This window comes from Ostrinia furnacalis, unplaced genomic scaffold (genome assembly GCF_004193835.3).
Source record: "Ostrinia furnacalis isolate ACB-3 unplaced genomic scaffold, ASM419383v2 OfSCF2585, whole genome shotgun sequence".
In the NCBI taxonomy this organism is placed as follows: domain Eukaryota; kingdom Metazoa; phylum Arthropoda; class Insecta; order Lepidoptera; family Crambidae; genus Ostrinia; species Ostrinia furnacalis.
In genome coordinates, this window is record NW_021132824.1 from 103,908 (window position 1) to 127,093 (window position 23,186).

At 34.8% G+C, this 23,186-nt stretch overlaps 1 protein-coding gene across 1 annotated transcript in view; it reads left to right on the plus strand.

Moving 5' to 3' along the window:
* Window positions 1-23,186, plus strand: part of LOC114355943 (neurotrimin) — a 63,560-nt gene that overhangs the window by 25,734 nt on the left and 14,640 nt on the right. Inside the window, exon 2 of the mRNA XM_028308995.1 lies at window positions 17,717-17,814. Within this exon, the coding sequence (XP_028164796.1) occupies window positions 17,717-17,814 (98 nt within the window). The remainder of the gene's footprint in view (window positions 1-17,716; window positions 17,815-23,186) is intronic.

The following is a 23,186-nucleotide window of genomic DNA, read 5'->3' on the forward strand; positions in this document are numbered from 1 at the left end:
TGCCACAAAATATAATGAAGTTCTTTTAACATAGAAATTAGATGCGAGCCTACCGAACACACATCGGCTGAGGCTAATCATTCCCCGTCCTCCAGCGGAGCGACAGTCACGATTTTTCCTGGAGCGGCCACATTCGTCATGCGCCCCCGCGTATGAAGTCAGTGGCCAAATATACACAAGTAATATTTATCAAAGGCCCTCGTTGTTATTTCTCGTGGGGGCTTTCATAAAAAGGGCGGCCCTTTATCAAATAGCTGTGGCACACCCTTTCCTTGTTCACGGAATTACAAGTCATTTCGGGAACGTTACAGGAAAATTCGCGCCATCTATCGCGGGTTAAGCAGTGTCAGGGATGAGGCCGTAATGGCTACAAAGCGCCCATCTAAGTTTGGGGTCATATTCACACATTCTATCTTCTACATTGAGTCGGACGTTCCCCAGATTTTTTCGCTTTGATGAAGTAACTCTTGGGTTGAGGGGTGGAGGGTTTGGTAACAATCTTGACCTTTATACTCATTTATAGTAATATGCGAAGGTTTGTGAGGTCAAGCAGATAGAGAAATTGATTATACCTTTCGAAGTAGGTACACGAATTAATTTAAAACTTATTTTGCTGAACGAACAAGACGTCTTTACGGTAAAAAATTAAAATATCCTTTTATAAGGCATTGTAAGCTTATAAAGCTTTAGTAAATCTCCTACTTCGTATCTAAGCAAGCTAATACTGAAATTTATCTTGCGGGGAACGAAAGGATATCCTACTTTTAGTTCGCATAGTGCACTTAAGTTTAATATGCTTCCGTATTACGAGTAAAGCCTTGCTTACGATGTGAAAATAGTTAATGTTGAGCAAATAAAATTTCGCTACTAAACATTATGTGACAAAAATCCTGTCTAAAATTTTGTCATTTTAAGGCTGGATTGCACCATCTTACTTTAGCTTTGACAAACGTCAAAAATCTGTCAAACTCCATACAAAAAACACCGGTTATCGCTATACTTACCGTTAAAGTTAGGTGGTGCAACTCAGCCTTAGTTTGTTATTTGATCGCCAAGGTAGTTAATAGAATTAGCTAACTTTTTTCACATCCTTTAGGAAAATGAAAAAATTAAACGATCAGTAACAAAAACATTTTAATAGCATGTTCTGAACGTTTGTGCGACTATCTATAGAGTTACTATCATAGTATCATCTGAGAAAATCCTTCCTAAATGGCAAACCAAATAAACCTACCTTTCAATAAAGATGAAACCAGATATAAATATCCCGACTCCTGAAATCGGAGAAACTTTTCCAGGATGGTAGCGAAGGCAATAAATTTCATAGAAAAACTTAACACCTCCGAGTCTCTTGTTGCTCCGAGCTAAATGAGCCGGCACAATTCGATGCGACGACTTGAGATACGCCTGTTATTTTTTACTTAATCGGTGTCGTGACTTCTAAGACTTGCCTTATTTAAATCCGAGACAGCGCTCAGTCTGATAATGGTCGTGTTGGATTCACATTTTATAAGAAAAATAACTCTTACCAAAGCTACCTGTCTAGCCTACCTATGTATCATAATTTAATTTGTACAAAGTTTTTGGACATAAATTACTAATAAATAATTTTAAGATAATAATTTTAAATATCAACTTAAACACAATCCAAGAATTAAAGTGCTTTTTTGTACAGTAATAAGATAACAGCTATCGCAGTGACTAATAGATTCTTGCATTGAGTTGCATAAAGACTTAATATGATTGTGATCCACCTATATCGACAACTACTGGGAACTGCCAGAAATAATATTATTACAACTTAGAATATCTAAGCTAATTAGAGAGCTAACCAGTTCTCGAGCGAAGCAAAGCAGTGCAACTGAGCTTCATATTTGCTTAGTATTTGCGACTACGTCATAGTTTAAAGATACCTTGACGAGACCCTATGAAACTATCTTTTAGAAACACCTCGGCAATGTTCGGGAATCTGCCGTCAAACTTCGGAAGTGGGGCAAGTGGGGAGGAAGGCCCAAGTTTTTGAATATGTGAATTAACTACTCGGTATTCCACGGCTGGTTTTGTATAATTTCATACTTGGCTGATTTTCTCTTGAATGTTTAAGTTCAGATCCTTACCTTGAGAATTCAGACTGTCTCTGAGGAGAATTTTATCGTGATAGTACTTTTTAAATTGGAATAGTTGCGAGAGTGGCATTTCCTTAATGCATTCCTTATAAATTCCACACCAAAATTCAGTTGAAGGTAATTTTATTTTTCCTTTCTGGAATTGAAAAACTCACAGAAATGCCTCGAAAACTCTATACGAATTCAAAATTCAAATTCAAATTATTTATTTCTTAAAATATGGTACAATGATAAGGTCTTAACTATTACAATAAAGGTCCATCATATTTTGCCATGTGGCGTAGAAATGTCAGATTAATGTTTTATGAGATATTAAATTAATTTTAAAATTCAAAATTTGACATTCAGGAAATCGTCTAAAGTATGATAACATTTGTTTTTCAATAGTAATGTCAATTTCTTTTTAAATAATTGAAATACGTTAATACGTTACTGGAATATAGCGCAATATTTTATTGCAGGTCTCTTTGCATTTTTCTGCAAATTTTGTTGTACGTTGTTACGGTTGTCCAAGTTACATTCATCTTGAGAACTTAGTCGTAATAAAACATGCTTTGAATATTGTATTTCCTATTACATAACGTTTTCAGCCTTTCAGACATCAAGTACTGAAGATAGTCTTCATTATTATTCAATAATGGATATGGTTCAGACAGTAGGTAGCCTAAATTTCAATATCCTTTGACTCGCGCTTTCATACACATCACTTACCCATCTAACGGTTCAATAACATTGCCCTGAAGAGGCATCAAAAGGTTGTTTAATAAGGTTTTTTCTTATTGCTTCAAACAAGAGTTATGTATTTTCATCCCGATTATGCATCTTTCTGCAGCCGTTATTTGCGCTAAAGCGCCAGTGTGTTAATGTCCCATCAATGTATTCGCAGGAGGCGCGGATGACGGATGGGCTTAAACACTATGCACTATTCAGCAGCTGCAATGCAGCGAATGGGCTGCCAAAATGAGAATTAATTGCTCAAGGACTTGGCCCAATTAGTTCTCTAGCTAAATTAAGAATTTAAGGAAGAGCTGTTCAAGAGCCTTCTCAAACGTTAATTTAATGGCAACCATTAAAACTTTTCTAAGAACTAGAGTATCACGGAGACTTAGGGTGTTTTTCCACTAGATGGTAATAACAACGCAACAGCTTGTCAGAATATATGAAATTTTACGTAACAGTCTTATTTGCTCCCTTACTGTTACCGGTGCCATCTAATGAGAAAACGTCTTATGCTAAATTATGTTCGGTGTTTCTTTGTGACCAAATTAAGAATAAAGAGTTGCGGAAAACAACGAAAGTAGTGAATGAGTAATTTACGTGGTTGCTGAATAGGAAATGATCCATGATAAAACAAATAATTTTAGCTTTAATGTCCTCTGTTGGATTGACGAACGACATTGTGAAAGCGGTATATTATTTTTGCTGGAACATGAAATAAGTAGTTTGGCCAAGATAAATTTCCGTTTTCAGTCAGGATTATCGACTTTGCAGTTTTAAGTATTGTCTTGAATAATTATGTAAGTTAGTCTAGTAGTCAGTTATTGCCAATTTTTATTATCAAACGTATTCAGTGACATTAACATTCTGTTATACTCATAAACTTGGCCGCAATACTCTTACAAAAGGTAGCATTAAAGTAAAAACAATAAATGAAAGAATTTCTTTGCCCTACCCTCACAAAGCGAAACTTTTACCGATTTAACTCACAATGAAAGTCACTTAGTACCTCAACTCGTTCAGAAGTTGTTTCATAATCCATTAAAATGAACTTTTTTCATAATTACTTTACCAATGCAAAGATTTTCTTGGTTGAATAATTATTTTATGTTAATCAACTCTTATGTTAAATTAGTTCTTCTGCACTTCGTTTACAATAGACTGTATTTTGTTTTAATAATATAAAAGGCAAAAGAACAGCTAGTAAAGTTCAATTGACGAGAGACTCACCAGTGTCGTAAAAATCTAGTAAACGCAAATAAAAAATATTTGACATAATTAACAATACGTTCTAATAAATAAACCTTTATAGCAACCGGACCGGACCGGAACCGGAAAAGTTCAGTTTTAAAATAAATGGCGTGTGTTGCAAAATTTTGAGTTTAATTAATGTACTTAATTATTAAACAATTGAATACACTACATATTAAATACATGAAGCTTACCTTCCCAGCGTGTTGCAGTACGGTTTTGTACTTTTTAATACAGCACTGAATATTCGGTGCTTAACAACTCAACTTTTAATTACTGCTTGCACAAATGTTATTTGCAAATTGGGTCAACTTAAATGAGAACAACAGAGCTGAACTTAACAAGTTTAAAGATGACTGTAAATTGAATAACGTAAATGTAAATTGAGTAACGTAACGGGACTATTCCCACCACTGCAACTCCTGTGTAGCCAGGATCTACAGCTTGACCGCCATAAAAACCCGACCAATGAAGGTCAAGTTTGTCTCGGGGGAAAGTTAAACTGTCATTGGACCCGCAACAAAATTAATCAGAAGAACATAGGAGGAGTTCGAAATTAAGGTTCGACTTCCCTCCATTGCGAAGCGGATGACAGGTGACAAACAAAGGTTTAATACCTTTAAGAAAATATTATGCACCACGGACAATAAATATTAATTATACAATCTCGAGGTATCGTGGAATTAGTTTAAAAGATGCACTTTAAAATCTTCCTAAGACAAAGAACATTAATTCATTCAGGGTAACCCTCCGACAAATTTTGTCTTCATAAAAATGTCACGGCTCAATTATCCGGTTGAATCATCACAATTAGCGGTTAATAGAGCTATGTAATTGCAAAACTTTTTCCCCAGTGTCTTGTTTCATAATCTGTCATTTCGCCCCGTACTTCATTAAAGTGTAAGGGATCCTTTGTTATGGCTTTGTTTAAATATCCACTTTTGTTTGGAATTTTCAAGAGGATCCTCAGTTAGGAGGGATTTAAATGGCTTTGTTAGTGACTGTTATTAAAGTTAAAAATTCAGTTGATAAAATAATTGGACGGTTCAAAGTTGAGGAGCTTAGGTCCATACTGAGGTCTGGCGAATTTTTAAATTAAGAAGAAGTTGTATTTGAAGTTTTAAATCCAGATTTTTATGAAAGCTCCTTTTTAATTACATACATATTAATTAGATTGTAACTGAGCCACGTCTGCTGGTCTGACTCGACGACTCTGACTTAAAACTTCATAATTACTTCAGTGTTTAGCTGCTGATATAATATGCTGCTCTTATTCTCGTATTTTACCGATATAACAGCGTGTTTTGTGAAACTGTCATAGTTTATAGACAAAAATTGCAATAGAAATCACTGCCTATCAACATTGAATAGTAAGGTCCTTCAGAAGATGTAAGAAGGTCTGGGTTTTTGTGCTCGTAAAATATCTTTCAGACCTGAAACAAAAATCATAAAAAAAAACATACGGGTCGAATTGAGAACCTCCTCCTTTTTTGAAGTCGGTTGAAAATACTTTAGAGAGGCATGACTCTTATCTGTTGTTGCTTTTAAATTATACAAAGTCTCGAAATAAAATACTCTTTAATAACTGAGCTTCAAACTTGTGCGAATTGTAAACTTTGATAAAATGACGCAGTGAATATAAATTACTTAATGAATTGAGAGTTATTTTTGTAATTCAATTTGGAATAAAAATTACAACCAGCGATTAAATTCAGCACATAATAAGATGATTCGTGAGTCAGTGCAATTATTTTTAAAATGGATTTATGGACTGGAGTTTTAACTGCCTTGTAGTATTTTAATTATTAATGAAATAAATATTATACCTCAATAATCGCTGAAATTCTTGTAATACAGTATCAATGCCAGCATAAGTCTATAAATACCACGAAATAATTAATTTGCTATTTGTGTGCTTCAAAGAATAAAGCGTAGAGACTTATTAATATGTAGAGTTATATACTCTAATAAAGCTTCACGTTACGTTGTTTTTGGGGTCGTAGAAGTTCTTAGTTTAATTACCGGTTCATAGAAAATAATTTGTAACATCCAAGAAATATTTTGACGACATAAATTCTTTTTTCATTTACCTAATTCATGGAACAATGAAATATCCACGTGTAACTACTAAAATATTGTCAAAGAAAACAAATGGATTTTCTTGTAATAGATATCAGACGCCCCCTGAGCCTTTCAGGTATAAAAACATCGCAGTCAGCTTAATTGTGAAAGCCCTTGAGGAAATTTTACCCGTGTAGGCTACCTGTAAATATACGGCGTAAGAGACAAATTGACGAATCTTAAACTGGGCTTTGAACTGTTTTTCAATTGATGAAAATAATAGGTACCGTCAAATAATGAAATATTTAAAATAAGGAGCATATTTTTCTCATAAAATATGTCAAGTAAACATCATACGTTATTAGTTTAACGTATTTTTTCTTTTTCTCAAAGCATGGCCAAACGCGTGAGTAGGTATTTGCACTTAAAATTAATGTAACTTACTAAGTGATTTGTTTATTATTTATTTGACTTGAAACATTATTATTTGGAACATAAAAACTTACAAAATAGAAATTACATCACCCCCAGCGTCGCAGTCCGGAATGGTGCCCAGAAGGCTGGCAGCATTGTCGTGATTTTGTATTTTATTTATTGTATTAACAAAAGTTTTTAACCTTGGCCTGCTTTAGTTTCAAGTTAATTTAGAGTTAATCTTCTTTGTCTAGACCTAAACTTGGCGGGAGAATTGTCTTCGAGGCATTATTCAGAGATGGCGTGATGAAAACTTACACACAGACAATCCTAATCTTTTAAGACTTGTTGAAACAGAATTCGTTTGCAAAGTTTTGTTTTACTTTAGTGAAGACAAATTATCAATCTTTAAGTATTTGAATTTAATAACGGGTTGATCTTTTACTCAAAGTTGTCCAACTATACCTATTTTACTAAAAATCCAAATCTAGTGAATTGAATTCACTTAAATACTATTACCTAACAAGACGGAATATAATAAATTACGATATAAAAAGCATAGGATCAAATAATATACCCAGTGCTCAGAATATCTCGAAGCAAAAACTCAGAATTGCAGAAACCCTATTTTTCCACTTTGAAACCAGATGTCATCTTGAGATTCAAAGGCAAGGAGAACAGAGTCGTAAGACTTATTTGGCAGAAATGAGAGAAACACATGAAATACCTATTTAGTTTTATTTCGTACAAATAGATCTCCCTGTTAATACTATATCTAGACTATCCTCGAACATTTTGGCAGACGTTAACCAAATAAAAAAACCAAGGACCCCGTCCCTCATCGCCAAAAGTGATGTATGACCCCATTTCCGAAACTGATGTGTTTTGGCCCGCGTCTTAGCGATAATTACACCCTTTCTGTCATCCTTACGGCGTAAGCCACAAAGGCGGTTTTCCCAAATCAAATTACGAAACTTAGGAATAGGTAAGCCGATGTATCATCGAGGTAGCATAAATAAGGGAAACAGGGGAAGTAAATATTAGCGTTGGTGCGTTTTAATTATTTATGAGTTACAAAGAACATAAATATGACATTATTGTTAATCAATATTAACCTCCTGACTGATTAACTTTAGAACAAGTAACCCAGTTAATTTTATACATACAGTAAAATAAAAATACTAAAATATTAATCTGTATACCGTACAATCGCGATAGGCAGAAAATAATTTTCCCAGAAAGAGTTTACATTGTTATTTAAACTATTTTCGATGTTACTTGTACCGAAGGCTGCTGGTGACCAAAGATAACACATTTTCTATGTGTGTCTATGCTAATTTCAAAGTATCAAATACCTGCCTTGTTATGCATAAAAAAAAAAACATACAGTGCAGGTCTACGAAATCGAGTCATGAATGGACACAACCATAATTTATTTTAATGTTGACTTTACTTTAAAAGCTTTATATTTGTGTTGTAATTGAAACCAATCTTGATTTTGTTTTGCAACTTACCTATACTTATCTTATGGGTTTCAAATTTCAACATTACTAAACAACTCAAAACTTATTTGAAAAAAAAAAGTAATAAACAAAGTTGTTTCGAATCAAAATCCAAATATCGTGAGCAAATAATTTAAAATGTAATTTATTATTGAGTTATAGCTATTCTATCAATATGCATCAATCGCAGAACTTTTTAAATTTAAAATCTCTTTGATTTTCAAGTTGAAGGCACAAAAATACGAAACCTCTTGGGGCGTACTTATGACCTCAAATAAATCGAATTACTAATCGCAAGACAGTTGTCAAAACTTCTGAATAAAATATCGATGTTACACTTAACTTTGGAAGACAGGGCTAAGTCAAATGTGAAATATAGCAAGCTTGAAATAATTTTAGTTTTATCTTTGTTACACTAGAAATAAAGCATAGAAACAAAAGTGATTTAATTTTTTCGAAAATCAATGAAACACCGGCGTATGTTTATCACTGGACATAACTGATGTCACCATGAACTATTGACACAATAGATGCCTGTATCATTATTTTTTATCAATTTTGCTCTCAGTTTGGTTACAATCACTTACCATTAGGTAGTGATTGTAACCAAACTTCAAAAAAAAAAGTACTAGACACAGGCCAAGAGCTTCATCGTTGCGGATTAAAAAATAATTTTGTTGGCCAGTGTCAACTTAACTGTGAGTGTGAACCTTGAAGCTTCATAGAGGCGTTTCTATAATTTTATCGTCGTCTAGGCTGTCGCAAGTATTCCATATTGCGGCCAAAACTCCTATTGGTTGTAAAAGTTTGTTATATCTTGCTTCACAGTTATTAAATTATTTACTAATGACGTACTTAGGTATGATTTCTAACCCAATGAGTAAGTCGAATCAGAAATGAGGAGATCCGTAAACGAAGTAAAGCTGACACAGCCCGACGGATCAGCAAGCTGAAGTGGCAATGGGCAGGGCACATACATAGTACGCAGAACTGACGGCCGATGGGGCAGCAAGGTTCTGGAGTGGAGGCCACGTACCTAAAAACGCAGCGTGGGACGTCCACCCACAAGGTGGACCGACGACATCATAAAGGTAGCACGAAAGCGCTGGACGCAGGCCGCTGCCAACCGGGTAGCATGGAAAGCATTGGGGGAGGCCTATGTTCAGCAGTTGACGTCCTATGGCTGAGATGATGATGATGATGGATGAATAAAATAGTCAGTCTCTACAATACATGTATATTGTACACTACTTGATGTGACGCAAGTACACAATTTTGAATAACTTTTTTGTTTAAGTCCTTTATACCTGCGTGTTCATTTGTCAAAGGGAAACTTTGAAAGATGATAAAGAGATGTACCCCCGAGATATGGGATGACAAAGGCCCTTTGGCCGGAGTACACCTTAAGTAGTCCCGCGCGCGCCGTAGATAAGATGAACGGGCTACTTTATAGGGCATGTCGCGACGCATCGGATTATGAACAAAATATAGTCTACTGTTGCGTTTTTGTGTCAGAGCGTGAATAAATAGCATAATTTTAATTCCTAGGCCGACATTTTTTGTAATATCGCCCGCGTTAATATTTTTATACGGCTATATCGTACTAGGCCAGCTGCTAATAAGCTATGATTACAGGCCAAGAGTTTCCTCGTTGTAGATAAAAAAATATTAAAAAGACACTCAACACATCTAATTATATCTAATTATAGTCTGACAACTGATTGCAGAAAACGTTAGCACATTAAGAAACTATATTATAGGTAAGTACCTACCGAGTGCGCGACTCGCTAGAGTATGTACTCGTACGTTTCAGATTTCATTTCATGATGGCTTCGCTACCTTCTTTTTTGTTAGGAAATGCTTATGTGAAAAGAAATTGAAGCTACCACGAATGTTGACCCACTTTGTCTAATTCTCTTAAATGCATTGTAATTTATATGTATAACTTTGAACTTTTAAAACTTAAAGGATGAGCACTTTTCTGATAATATAAATTGGTCAATTTCACTCCTGTTTTCAAAATGTTTTTGCATTTTTATTCCAATCCCAGATATTTTCCATAATTCATAACATTATCTACGATCAACTATTAGTTACACGCGACTAACTGTGACAATATTTATAGAGCACAGAAAGTAATAAGAAAATGCGAAGGCATTAAAAGAAACGTCATAATCCTAATAGATTTACGGCGCGGAAATAGGAAAGATTAGTCGCCGCGTCGCGGGTTTATTGTATTTCAGCTCCGGTATAAATTGTACTTACATTTATTAAATCTCAGAGACCCGGTTCATCGAGAAGAGAGATAGATACATTTATTGTAACGGTTTGCAATTTTCAATGAGTAGTCTTGTAAATGATAGGTTACATAACTGAAAAATTTACAAATACCATCTGAAGTAATTCAAAGTATCTGCTAAAAATACCTACGGTGCAAGAACCACTCAGTACATCGTTCCGAGACTGGTTAATCTCCTGCCAACTGAAATAAAAGAAAAAATAAACACTAAAAATATAAAAATTATACTTAGGAAGTTCTTTTATAATAATAATTTATAATCAACATACCGTCGTTTTGCTAAATACCCATTAATCTACCTAATCTATAAATATTAATTGAACTACAAATAACATAACACAATGATAAAACTTACCCTTAACTACCTTAATATAAATTACTAAAACTATAACAAAACTTTCCTTTACTGACCAAACTATGCACTTATTACACATCGTACACAGAGTCATACTAGTTTACTAACTAAAATAAAATAAAAAAATATATATTTCTTTGGAACAAGTATAACTTGTATTACATAAACATGAAGACACCCTGTAGGTACGTTGCAAAAAAATAAATAGCGGAACGCTCGACCCGAGTCGACGTAGTATCGCCACAGAATACATAATAGTAGCAACAGAAATTGCACTCCTTTGTGTAGGATCAGATGCCGACATTTTAACGGTAATAATAATAATGCAAAACATCCAACGCACATGGTGCATTCGAAATCGCACCTTACTACTACGCTCACAAGAGCGAATTTTTTTGTGTTTAGAATTGATCTACGTCACCGCTCAAGCGTCAGGGTTGTATGAGCAAAGTAAAATAAATAAAAACTTAATTTTAAGAAGCATTTATTGTATTTACGATTAGAAAACTTTAATCTAGTGGAGTTTGTATAATCGTACCATCTCTAAAGTACCTATTAATAAACTTCAGTGTTGCGATAATTCGAAATTAAACAAACAGTTTTAAAAGGTGTAGTGTCGGAAAATAGACACGGTGAAGTAAAGTTAATGTTTTTATTAGCTAAAATAATTTTTTTGCTATAGTTTTTTGTCATAAGTATTTCGAAATAATTTATTATTTAAAAAGTGTAGTTTTTTTTATTATTTAAATCACTACAGTTAATTATTATTCGTAAATATTACTTACAATTTTTCATTAAAGAAGAATAACAGTGCTGTTGGAACAATAAACCTTGATTGCGACTATGATCGACCGAGCGTGTATAGATACGCGTGTGCAAACAGGCGCGTGGCGGCCCGGACTGATTTGCAACTTGAAGTTGTCGCGCGCTGTAGGTAATTATCTCGGCCGGCATAGGCGAGTGACGGAGGCCTGGTATCGCGTCGTGCGACTCACCTCCAGCTGGCAAATTTATTGATACCTACCGCCTTCCTATAATATAAATTTTTTATACTTATAAGCTATTGCGATGAATGTGCAATGTCACAACAAACATTTTTATGTTTAGTGATATAAGAAATGTTAGATTATAAGCCTAACCTTGTAATTAAATTAAATAAATAAAAAAAAATAATAAAAAAGTTAAACTTATCTCAGAAAAACAAAGTTTGTTTGTATATTTTGTGTTCATTTCCACGGGGATAAACCGCAAAATCTCTAGTGATGCGATTTGTATATAAATAAACATACGCCTGTATTCACAAACATTACTATCAGGTCTTACTTACAGTTCCCACTTACTGTGAGCGTCTACGCACAGGGTGATATACGAACCAATCACAGAGCTCTATTCAACGCTATGCGTTCGATTTGCTGCTCCACTGAATACGGGCGATAGAAATTATGATCACACATAAGTACTCGCGGTTGGTATACCGGGCTATTATACTTTCGGACTACAAACATTCTATGTATTTTTATGTTACGTTTTAATGTATTTATTTGTTGTATTTTATCTTCAGCTAATATTTTGTTTCACTGAGTCATATAGCGATATTATCATTCCCTGTTAGAAGCCCCAACAATTCTCAACTAACGTTAGAATGTTACATTTTCGCATAACGTTCCAATCACAAGTGTCGAGCTCAATGTCCGATTCGCCAATAAGATGTCACGAACAGCCGTTCAATATTACCTACATTTAAATGCGTAGATGTGTACTCTCCTTTATAATTATGTATTTAAGAATTTCCGCTTATAATCATGATACACCTAATAAGATCCAAAAATATACGAGTAATACTTATTAATTATTTTTCAAGCCCCAAATTATAACATTTTCACAGCAAAAAAGAACATTATTTTGTGAAAATCCGAAAGTTATTTCAGGTAAACTGAAAATTTATTCAACTTACCTACGGAAAATTTTCCCGACCAACTGGAATTGTTTGTTCTGTTTATTTTAATTTGGAAATTCACAACTATAAGTATGTACGTGCTCGTAATTTTAATTCACATGAGAGTAAAATGATCATTTACCAGCTTTAGTAAATAAATTTTAATATTTATTAAGGTCTATTTGAAATTGAATACTATTAACGATTTATAATTTAAACTCATGGTATGGATACCATATTAATAATCCTCAATAATATTTTAATACTCTCGAACGTATCTTATTAATTACCTTTTAACATATTAGAGACAGTTGAATTGTTACCTACTTTTAATGACCCTTACCTATAAGTATGTTAGTACATAAAAATATTTTGTGAAACCAGAAAGGCTGATTTAGTACTTTTATTAGAGAAAGGTAAACATTAGAAGCTGCTGTAATTCAAGCACAATAATAGCTAAATTGGTTTGCTATTAATATTTGTATGATGAAAAACACAAAAAGCTCATAATAAGAGGTTCTCTTTAGTCTTTTAAGATGATGTTATTATGTTTATAGTTACTTAACTATTTAATTACGTAATAAGGTATAAAACCTGTGTAATTAAAATAAAATAAATAAATATTATTTTTATGCCGAGTAGTTACATAATTGTAAAACTTTATTTATTCAAATTCAAAAATACCTGTTCGCCGGTAATCTCAATCCAATCCACTGGAGGGCCGTATACCTCATCTGACGCATCGTCCTCCCGCGGCCGCGGATAATGGAGCCGCGTAATTGGCGCGCATAACAAATGGGGAATTTTCCGAATTCGTATTGAATTCGTAACTATCCCGCTGACAAATGCCGGTTGTTTTGCCGGTTTAAATTAAAGTATTGATTTATTAACGGTATCGGTTTTGCGAGTTCGATGATTCGGCTTGGGGAATTTTCTTTGGTTCTTTCGTTCTGTTCTTACTAATTCATTGTTAAATATTGTTTTAAGGTAGACAAGGTAGATAGATTTTGCAAACGTATAGCGAAACGCGTTATGATGAAAAGCCAAAATGTACGCTGGAGAAGCCAGACAGAAACTTATTTAGATACACCCACACAATAATATGAACGGCTTATGATAGACTAGCGGCCGCCCGCGACTTCGTACGCGTGGATACCGTCCCGTTACCCCCTTAGGAGTCGAGTTTCGTAAAATAATATCTACATGCATGCCAAATTTCAGCCCGATCGCGATCCGTCCAGTGGTTTGGGCTGTGCGTTGATAGATCACTATGTCAGTCAGTCAGTTAGTCATTTAGTCAGTCAGTCAGTCACCTTTGAGTTTTATATATTTAGATTGTCATACATAACGTTACATTTTATCCACCTACGCCCTAACTACGCTTTTATACGCTTCGCTTTGGATTCTACAAACAAGTGAAGCGCGCACTGGTTTTCTCACACGAAGGCGTGGATACTCTTAACTTTAATTCAACTTTCAAAGCTGGTGCACTTCAAAACGCATTATCAGTTGTGTTTTGCTAGACTTAAGCTGCAGTATACCTACTTAAGAACTCTTAGAACACTTATGTACAGTGTACCTCCATAGTATCGTGTTAGTATTCATTAGCATTTAGTGAATAGGCCAGCAAACTTCTCGGAGTATTGTTCGCCTCAGTTTTGTTATTGGACTAGTTGTAGTAGTTGCAATAGACCATTACAGGCACAACTTATTACACCGGCCAGATAGGAAGAAAGTTATGCAGGATAGGTGAAGTTGGGATGTTGTGTTTGTATTGCAATCTCTGTAATTATGGAGCAGATGAAAGCTGTGATATTCCCTGGTTGAGTGTCTCTTTAGTAACTTTTTATTCGGGAAAATAAACATTTTGTTGCAACAAACCAAAATAAAGACTATATGTAATTTAGAGTAAATTACGATAAGTGTGAATCTGTAGCTATGTTATTTTAGATTACTGTGAGGAGAATTTGATGAAAAATACAAAGAAATAAGGATGAAATTAGAAACGAGGACGGCTCGTTATATTCGTTTAACGTATGGGTAGAATTTGGCTTTAGCCCAAAGTTAACTACCAGAAGGTGCTTTTTCGTTTTTTTTTGTGTATGTGAAAGTGTCTGTGCTATATAGTTTTAATAAATAGTAGGTATTCAGACACGCACGTTGAAGTTTATTAAGTTACATTAACATTAATACTGGATGTTTCCGAAACATATCACCTGGCTAAAACTCGGGCAGCACAATAATACACGTAATAAAACACCTCGTGTTTCTATTATTTAAAGTTCCATCTCAAAAACCAGTAACTTTATTAAAACAACATTAAAACTCGGAATCCAGTTATCTCTTTATTAGAATTGATTCCGGGCTCGAAAGTTTCGGATGTCCCGGTCCCAAAGGATATCCATTTTAATTAGAACTACCCGGCAGTAAATAGTTCATGTTTAGGAGCCAACTAATAAACTAGCGAACATTCGTAATTGGCTTGTAAAACTTAATGGTGCCGCCTGATATTAATTTGAAGGGTATTAATGCTTTGTTTGCGAATTAATGTCGGCGAGGGTAGGACAAGTGACATTTAATTACAATTTGTGATGAGCTTAGACAAAAGCAGAAACTATCAATATCTAAGTTGTAACATACATCCCCCAATGATTTCTACATCGCTTGGTTCTTTAAGAGGCCTATATTCAGCAGTGGACGTCCTGTGGCTGAATGATAATGATGTTGATCATACAACAGTTTATTATTACACTTCGTATCTCATAAAGATATGAAGTTTGTTGTTAGACAGTTTTAATTTGATAGAGTCTCATCCGTATTTAGATTCCAAGAATATTCCTTTTTCAGAAACCTTTTATGCAAAGCGTTAAAAATAAACAGCGTGTTAGTTGATCGACGCTCGTGATCGACAGAGGCATTACGGCGAGCCCCTCAAATCCCCGGTGCCCCAAGTCCCAGAAACCTCTGGCCTAATTTTGGCATCTTTGCAACATGAATAAATTGTGTTCAGCCATATTCGGAGCAAATATCCCGCACTAAACCGATCTCACCGATATATCAAGACAGAATAAGCGCGGAAAAAATTTAATCAGACGTAATTTAGTGGAAGTAAGCCCCTCCCGGAGCGAAAAGGATGTTTTTGCGACAGCATACTCTACAATAGAGTAATACACAGAAGCTTTAGGTCAGTGATCTAAAATGTTTTTTTTTTCTTACATAAATAACTGAAGACATACATAAGTACGTAGAATGCCCTGTTAAGTGATATTCGTTAAAAATTTTGAAACATGAAGAAGTTAACATTGTGGTGTAAGATTAAGAAAGAGAAAACAGATAAACTTATTCTTTCAAAAACAGGAAACTGTGCACGGTAAATATCTGAAGTATGTATGTATGCTCTCCCAAAACTATAGTGTAACGAAATTGTGATTGTTTTAACTTCAACTTCAAGGCCGAGTTGCACCATCTTACTGAAACTTTGAGACACGTCAAAAATATATCAAATTCCGTAGAAAAAACACAAGTTATAGTTTCTGTTAAAGTAAGATGGTGCAATCCAGCCTAAGGTATTTAGTTTACAATAGATAGTGAGCTTACTGAACGCCTTCTATTTTACACAGCGTCGACAAATCGACTCCTGAGAGAGAATATTGCTTACCGGATAAAAATGTTGTTTCATTATGTTAATGCAATATATAAAATCCATTCATCATGCACGTATAAAAATATAAGAAATGTAGCTGTATGGAGGTTGCGCTTAGACTCGGGTACCGTAATGTATCACGTTTACTTTTTTCCTGTAATTCATGTTTTTAGTGTTGTTATAAATAATTTCTATCGGTCTGTGTACGGTGCCCTCGAAATGAAAGTCTAATTTAATCACCCATGCTTAAAGTGAAATATTTCCCCAAAAAACTTTTATTCAAACACATCACTGGAACACAACTCCAAATTGAGTTAGCTTTTCATTTCAGTTTTTAACCAACTTCAAAAAAGGAGGAGGTTCTATGTTTGGCTGTAATGTATTTTAACATTTCACTTTTAAAGCTGAAAGAACAAAACATGAACCGTCTGATTCTACTTTAAGTTACAAGGCATCAGTAACTTTCCCGTTCTTGTTACCTCAACAGACAAAAACCAATTGAACAAAACCACATTGAGCAAAAGATACTCGCAGAGATCTTTTCAAACTCAATGCTCAAAAAGTACCTGTATTCCCTCTCCACTCCCCAAAGGAACATCCCGCATGCCCACAGAAACATTATAGATCCCGCAGTTCACCGCATCCCGACATATCCCCGTACAGATAGTTCCATGTCGGTTCCTGGAATATTGTCAGCAATCCCGTGGGATAGATATGCTATAGTTGAAAGTATTTCCTTTGAAAGGGCAATAAAAAGAGCCAATAAAATTCAGGATTGTCTATCGCAGTCTATGTGAGAAATGGAAAAGGTGGCATATTTTACTTTTATGGTCAAATATGAAAATGTTATTAAGGGAACTACATATTTTGAATGGCGGTGTTAGATTCGTGTTCAATTTAAATGGGCATCGCAGTCTGCGATGATTATTATTATGCACGTGTTTTTTCGTTAAAATTAGTTTTATTCTTTACTATAAAAAATATAAAGGTCTCATAAGCACAAACTCTTTGCCCGCGCGCCTGGCTGGCGAGAAACTTCTTTTTAATTTAGTTCTTTTGCGATTGTCATTTGTTTTTTCTCTTCACTTTTCTACCTTTGGCATTAATGATAAGGTTATTACGTTAGTTTTTGTATTCATAATGTTCATTTTGTTTATCGTAAAAAGCTTTACAATTATTTAATACGAGAGTATTTCAGTTAATTGCCAGTTGTGTTTAACCAATACTTCATCCTGAGTAACAAAATCTCAATAAATTATCATCCTGCGTATCAAATATACCTAACTTTAACTTTCTAATAAAAAAAAACATATATTTACCAAGACAGTCAAGTTAAAATAATAAGCCTTATTTTTCCCAGGAAATACTTATTATTGATTCTTTTTTTGTACAATATTGTCTGATTGTTCCAGATCTGCCGAGGTTCGTGGGTCCAGGGTCCAACGTCACGGTGGCCGTGGGAAGGGATGCCGCGCTCACGTGCAGGGTCGACAATCTACAGACGTTCAAAGTGAGTGCCATTATAACTATTAAGTAACTTTAGATGTGTGAACAGAACTTTAGATAGTGAAAGCAGCAGTGGGAGACGGCGTATGTGACGGCACCAGATAGTTGCCAATAGAGAGAGATGGAGGGAGATCGTGCGGAGAGTTGTATCCGCCTCTACAACCGATGTGAACAACGCCTCAACGTGACCACGACCGCTCTGCCAAGAGCGTAACGAATAAGAAGAAGAAGAACTTTAGATAGGGTAGCGACCACATCACACGACACGCTAAATGTAGAGTCCGTGCCAATTGAAACTGGAAATAAAGTTACCTTACATCGAGCTTCTGTCTTTAGTGAATTGAGTAAAAATAAGTTTTGCAAAGTGAAGTAATATTGAGGAAACTGACGCCCGTATTCACATACATTACTATGACGTCTCACGACGCACAGGGTCACACGTTAGCCAATTACAGAGCTCTATTCAAAGATGTACGTTCGATTTGCTGTGTCACTTAAACAAGCATCGTTTGTGAATAGGGGTGTGAGACACTAGCTTTTTTTGAGTCCATTTTTGTCTCTATATTTATTACAAAACTAGCGACCTGCTCCTGCATTCACAGGTACAATGTATTATGCTTAAAAATATTTCTCTTGAATCACTCTATCTATTAAAAAAACCGCATCAAAATCCACTTCGTAGTTTTAAAGATTTAAGCATACATAGGGACAAACAGCGGAAAGCGACTTTGTTTTACTATGTAAATGATGATGTCTAATCTATTGGTACAGCCTTACTTGCCACATCCCTGAGGATCTCATTTGCTATCATAGATGTTACATGGCTTGATTGCTGATGCATGCGGCATACATTAACGTATATATTAACACGGAAGTGACCATACAATCAAGTACCTACGTGATTGCTTGTTATCATATGTTATTCCGTTTATCCTTGTGACGAATGTCATAAATGGGAATTACCATAAAGTATTGAAGCACTATAAAGGCTCTTTCAAATTAGACGTTTTAAGGGGGACGGTTATCGTCCGTGCAAGTCCGTGCACTTAGGTAGAATTGCACCATCTTACTTTGACAAACGTCAAAAATCTGTCAAACTCTATACAAAAACCACCGGTTATCGTTATAGTTACAGTTAAAGTAAGGTGGTGCAACTCAGCCTTACCTACTGTAGGTGCTTTTCAATTTTTTTCCAAAGCAATTTTATCATACAATTTTACATGTGCGGTCCTACAAATGGACGACAACCCGTCTCAAAACGTCAATTTGAAAGACTCTAGGCTCACTTGTGCAACTAATTCAAAACTTCTATAGGTCAGCGTTTCCACCTTCAACTACTATACTGTGGAGTAGTCCCAAACAGCCGAGTAACTTTCATACACAATAGTCAATGATTAATATTAGTTTCCGCACATTTCCCTTTTATTCTTTCGGCCAACTCCGTATAAGTTGCTCGCACGCACGGAAAAGTAATTTATAGAATTAATTGGCAGCTATATTTTCAATTACACACGAGTTTACATAGTACGCGAGGATAATGGTAGGCTCTTATCGAGAGCAAATTTATTTAAGCCACTATTATTAAAACTCAGTGATGAGGGTTGTATAAACAGCGACTGTGTATTCTTAATTAATTCAAAAGATTCAGTTGTTGCGTTTATAAAAGCTGAAGAAAAATCTCGCTTGAATTACGAGTACAACTGTAATGGAGAAGAAACAAAAGCTACCTATTGACGGAGTTCAACGGTTAGTGTGATGAAATGCACTTGCCAACTTTAAAGTAAATCTTATTTAAGTTAGTTTTTAAAGTAAGTCAGTACTAACTTTAAAAATTAACATACTATTCTATACTATTCGTTATTATCGAACGACACCATGCTTAATGATATAAGTAGAAGAGTTAAATACCTTCCCACTTTGTGATTATCCTCCTGGGGCCCGGGAATTATTTTTATCGTGAATTCATATGAAAACTATCCAAATAGTATTAATAATTGATATAATTATCTTAAAAAATAAAATAAAAATTTTTATCTGGAAAACGGCAATTTTCTCAATGTCATATATTTACGACATCGGTTCCCAATGTCAACGACTTTTTTATTTCATGTACAGGATTTCCCGTAATAAATTGCACAAAAGTAATTCCTAGTTAAGTTTCTTGACTATCTACAACGAATTTGAATCGATTTTTGAAATATACCTATTGAGATGCCAAAATATTTTTTACATATTTTTAATGTTTTTTCTGCCTGTACTTACTCTTTTCTATGCAGTGGATGCAAATGTTGATATTTTTTAAGTACATTTTCGGTAAAATGTAGCTAGATAGATTCTTTATCAAGTTTTATGTCATTTTTGGGCAATAACATTGCATCTCTATTTTTTTTTAAATAGTATTTCAAAATTTTATTGCATTTCATATGGATGACTCAAATTAAAAAATCCTCGTGATAAAAAAATGCATCACACCAATGTGTAATTAACATTAAGTGATGTAGATAAGGTCAATAGCAATAAAAAAATTAAAAAACCATTTGATTAAGTGCCTAATGAAATTATTTTAATTTCATAAAAAAAAACAAAGTGACTTGAGGTGTTGATAATACTTCTGGGCCGACTTTACCAGTAAAACCGAGTTTTGAGTGTTCTAATATGTTATATTCGCATATATCTACCTAAACAAATAAGAAAATAATATCAGATTGTATGCTATATAATAGAAAATGTATAATGTCATACAGGTATTACACTGGGCTCTGTCAGTTTACACTAGTAATTGGGACCTCATGTAATACCTGTATGACATTCAGATTTCACCATGGTTTTCGTAGTTTTCATACGTATTTCCACAATCAGTGATACTCAGATAATAAAACAGTTCAAATCCCAAAACGAATAATAACAAAGGCTTATAGAAATCATTCATATTTTAGTAAAAAATTCATGATTACTAACCACTTGTTCCCGGTCGCGGCGCCGTCGCTAGTTCAATTAAAGATAAAAAAATATAAATGTCACTTCACTAGCCAATCACAGCTAAGAATGATGGACAGATGCACCATCTAACTAACTAACGTAAAAGTTCTGGTAAATTTCAACAGATAGCGTTGATTTATATTTTTTTGTTTTATGTAATAAATATATGACGCCAGGCCCCAGGAGGATTATGTATTTCTCAGTTTTGTAGACGCAATGACTACTTATCATAATAATAGTGTTTAAGATTTTCCAATTTCAGGCGCCTTTTCTTTTGAGAACCGTTAAAGTACTAGGTACCTAATTTTATCCATTCTGTCAACATCTCTAAGGCTGAGTTGCACCATCATACTTTAATTTTGACAAACGTCAAAAATCTGTCAAATTCCATCCAAAAAACACTGGTTATTGTTAAAGTTACGAACAAAGTAAGTTGGTCCAACTCAGCCTTAATGTTTTGGTTTAGCATGACAGTTGAGTAGTTCACTGGTGAGTATCTTTGACCTTTATATTCTGACCGTTACGCGTAAAGGCAATGCTACTGAATCTATCTAGCTCGTAACTCGTTCGTGAGCTATCTCATTAGTCGGTAACGACTGCAAACGAGTTACAGTGAGGGCACTAATGAAGTCAAGGCGCAGCTCATGTATCTAGTTCATAAGTCGAGATCGCGCGTAATGAGAAACTTGCCGGGGGCACTAATTAGACCAATTTTCTCTCGCTTATGTTGATTAAGGTTTCCAAAAACTAAATGGAAGGTTTTGAAACGTTTGATTGACGACTCGTTAAATCACGATAGTAATATAAATCTATTTACTAAGTCTTCCTAACCTCTAACGTTAGTAGTCCCAGCTAATAGAAGCAGAGTGAATACTCTCTGAATTTGGCAACGTACTTAATGTCAGCCCTCAATGAACAATAACGTCCACTTTCGTGAAAGCGGAAAGAGTTCTCTTGTATTTATTTGAATTAAATCTTCTTTTCATGTCTTGATGTGATTAAAAACATCATCGACGATCGTCTTTTGTTGTAATATCCAGGACATAATCTGATATTTTTACGGCAGAGCTCTGTTCAGAGAGCAGAGAATCTGTTTACGTTATGACTAAATAAATATTTATGACTAAGATTGAGGTACTCGTACTTCTTCTTCATATCGTGTCGAAAACAAACCTACACACAGTCAGCCCAAAACTCCGCTACAAGAGTGGCGTTGTCAGCAGCGTTCACTAAATCCTCTTGCATACAGTTGCTCGGGCACTCAGGGCACAACATCATGTGCTTCATCGACAGGGGAACAAAACCGCACCTGCACTCCATGTTTGAAAATTGTGCTAAATGTTTATCATAAGTCAAAGATTTTGGTATCCATCTTGGTCGTTTCTTATTTTTTCAAACTTCAACCGTAGTAATATCTTGAACGTTAGCTATGCGACAGCCAACTGCAGTCCGGATTGAAACTAATGTCGTGGCGAGCGACTGAGACAAATGCTCAGCGAGGTCCATTAGGTAGCTGGGATAAGTCTCATCCTAGCTGAGAAATACCTAGATACCTTCGCTGTCAGAACTAATGGAAACCACAGAATTTGGAACACAAAGACATAAATGAGACCCACTTCCTTTTGTTTAATTCTGATAAGGAAAAAATGTTAATGGTGATAATTCCAGCTTTAGTTATACGGTTGTCCCGTAAATTAAGAACAACCTTACTACCACATAATTTGCACATCACGGTGAAAATCTTTTTTTGATCTATGACTTTTGCAATTTTGCATAAAAATAACTCGTCTTCCCATACAAGTATCAAACAACCGATTGAATTTGTATAAAATAATAAAAAAATATGTTTTTTTTTTAAAGTCATCAAGAACAAAAGTTGGTTACCACGATGTATAGAATATGTGACAGGAAGGTTGTCCCCAATTTACAGGACATCCTGTATAAGTAACAAATACCTATAGGACCGAAATTTATTATGAATTCAAAAACTTCTGATTGTTTTTTAGGGTTCCGTAGCCAAAATGGCAAAAACGGAACCCTTATAGTTTCGTCATGTCCGTCTGTCCGTCTGTCCGTCTGTCCGTCTGTCCGTCTGTCACAGCCGATTTACTCGGAAACTATAAGTACTACAGTGATGAAATTTGATGGGAATATGTGTTGTATGAACCGCTACAAAATTATGACACTAAATAGTAAAAAAAAGAATTGGGGGTGGGGCCCCCCATACATGTAACTGAGGGATGAAAATTTTTTTTCGATGTACATACCCGTGTGGGGTATCAATGGAAAGGTCTTTTAAAATGATATAAAGTTTTCTAAAAAACATTTTTCTTAAAGTGAACGGTTTTTGAGATATCAGCTCTCAAAGTCGTAAAAAGTATGTCCCCCCCCCTCTAT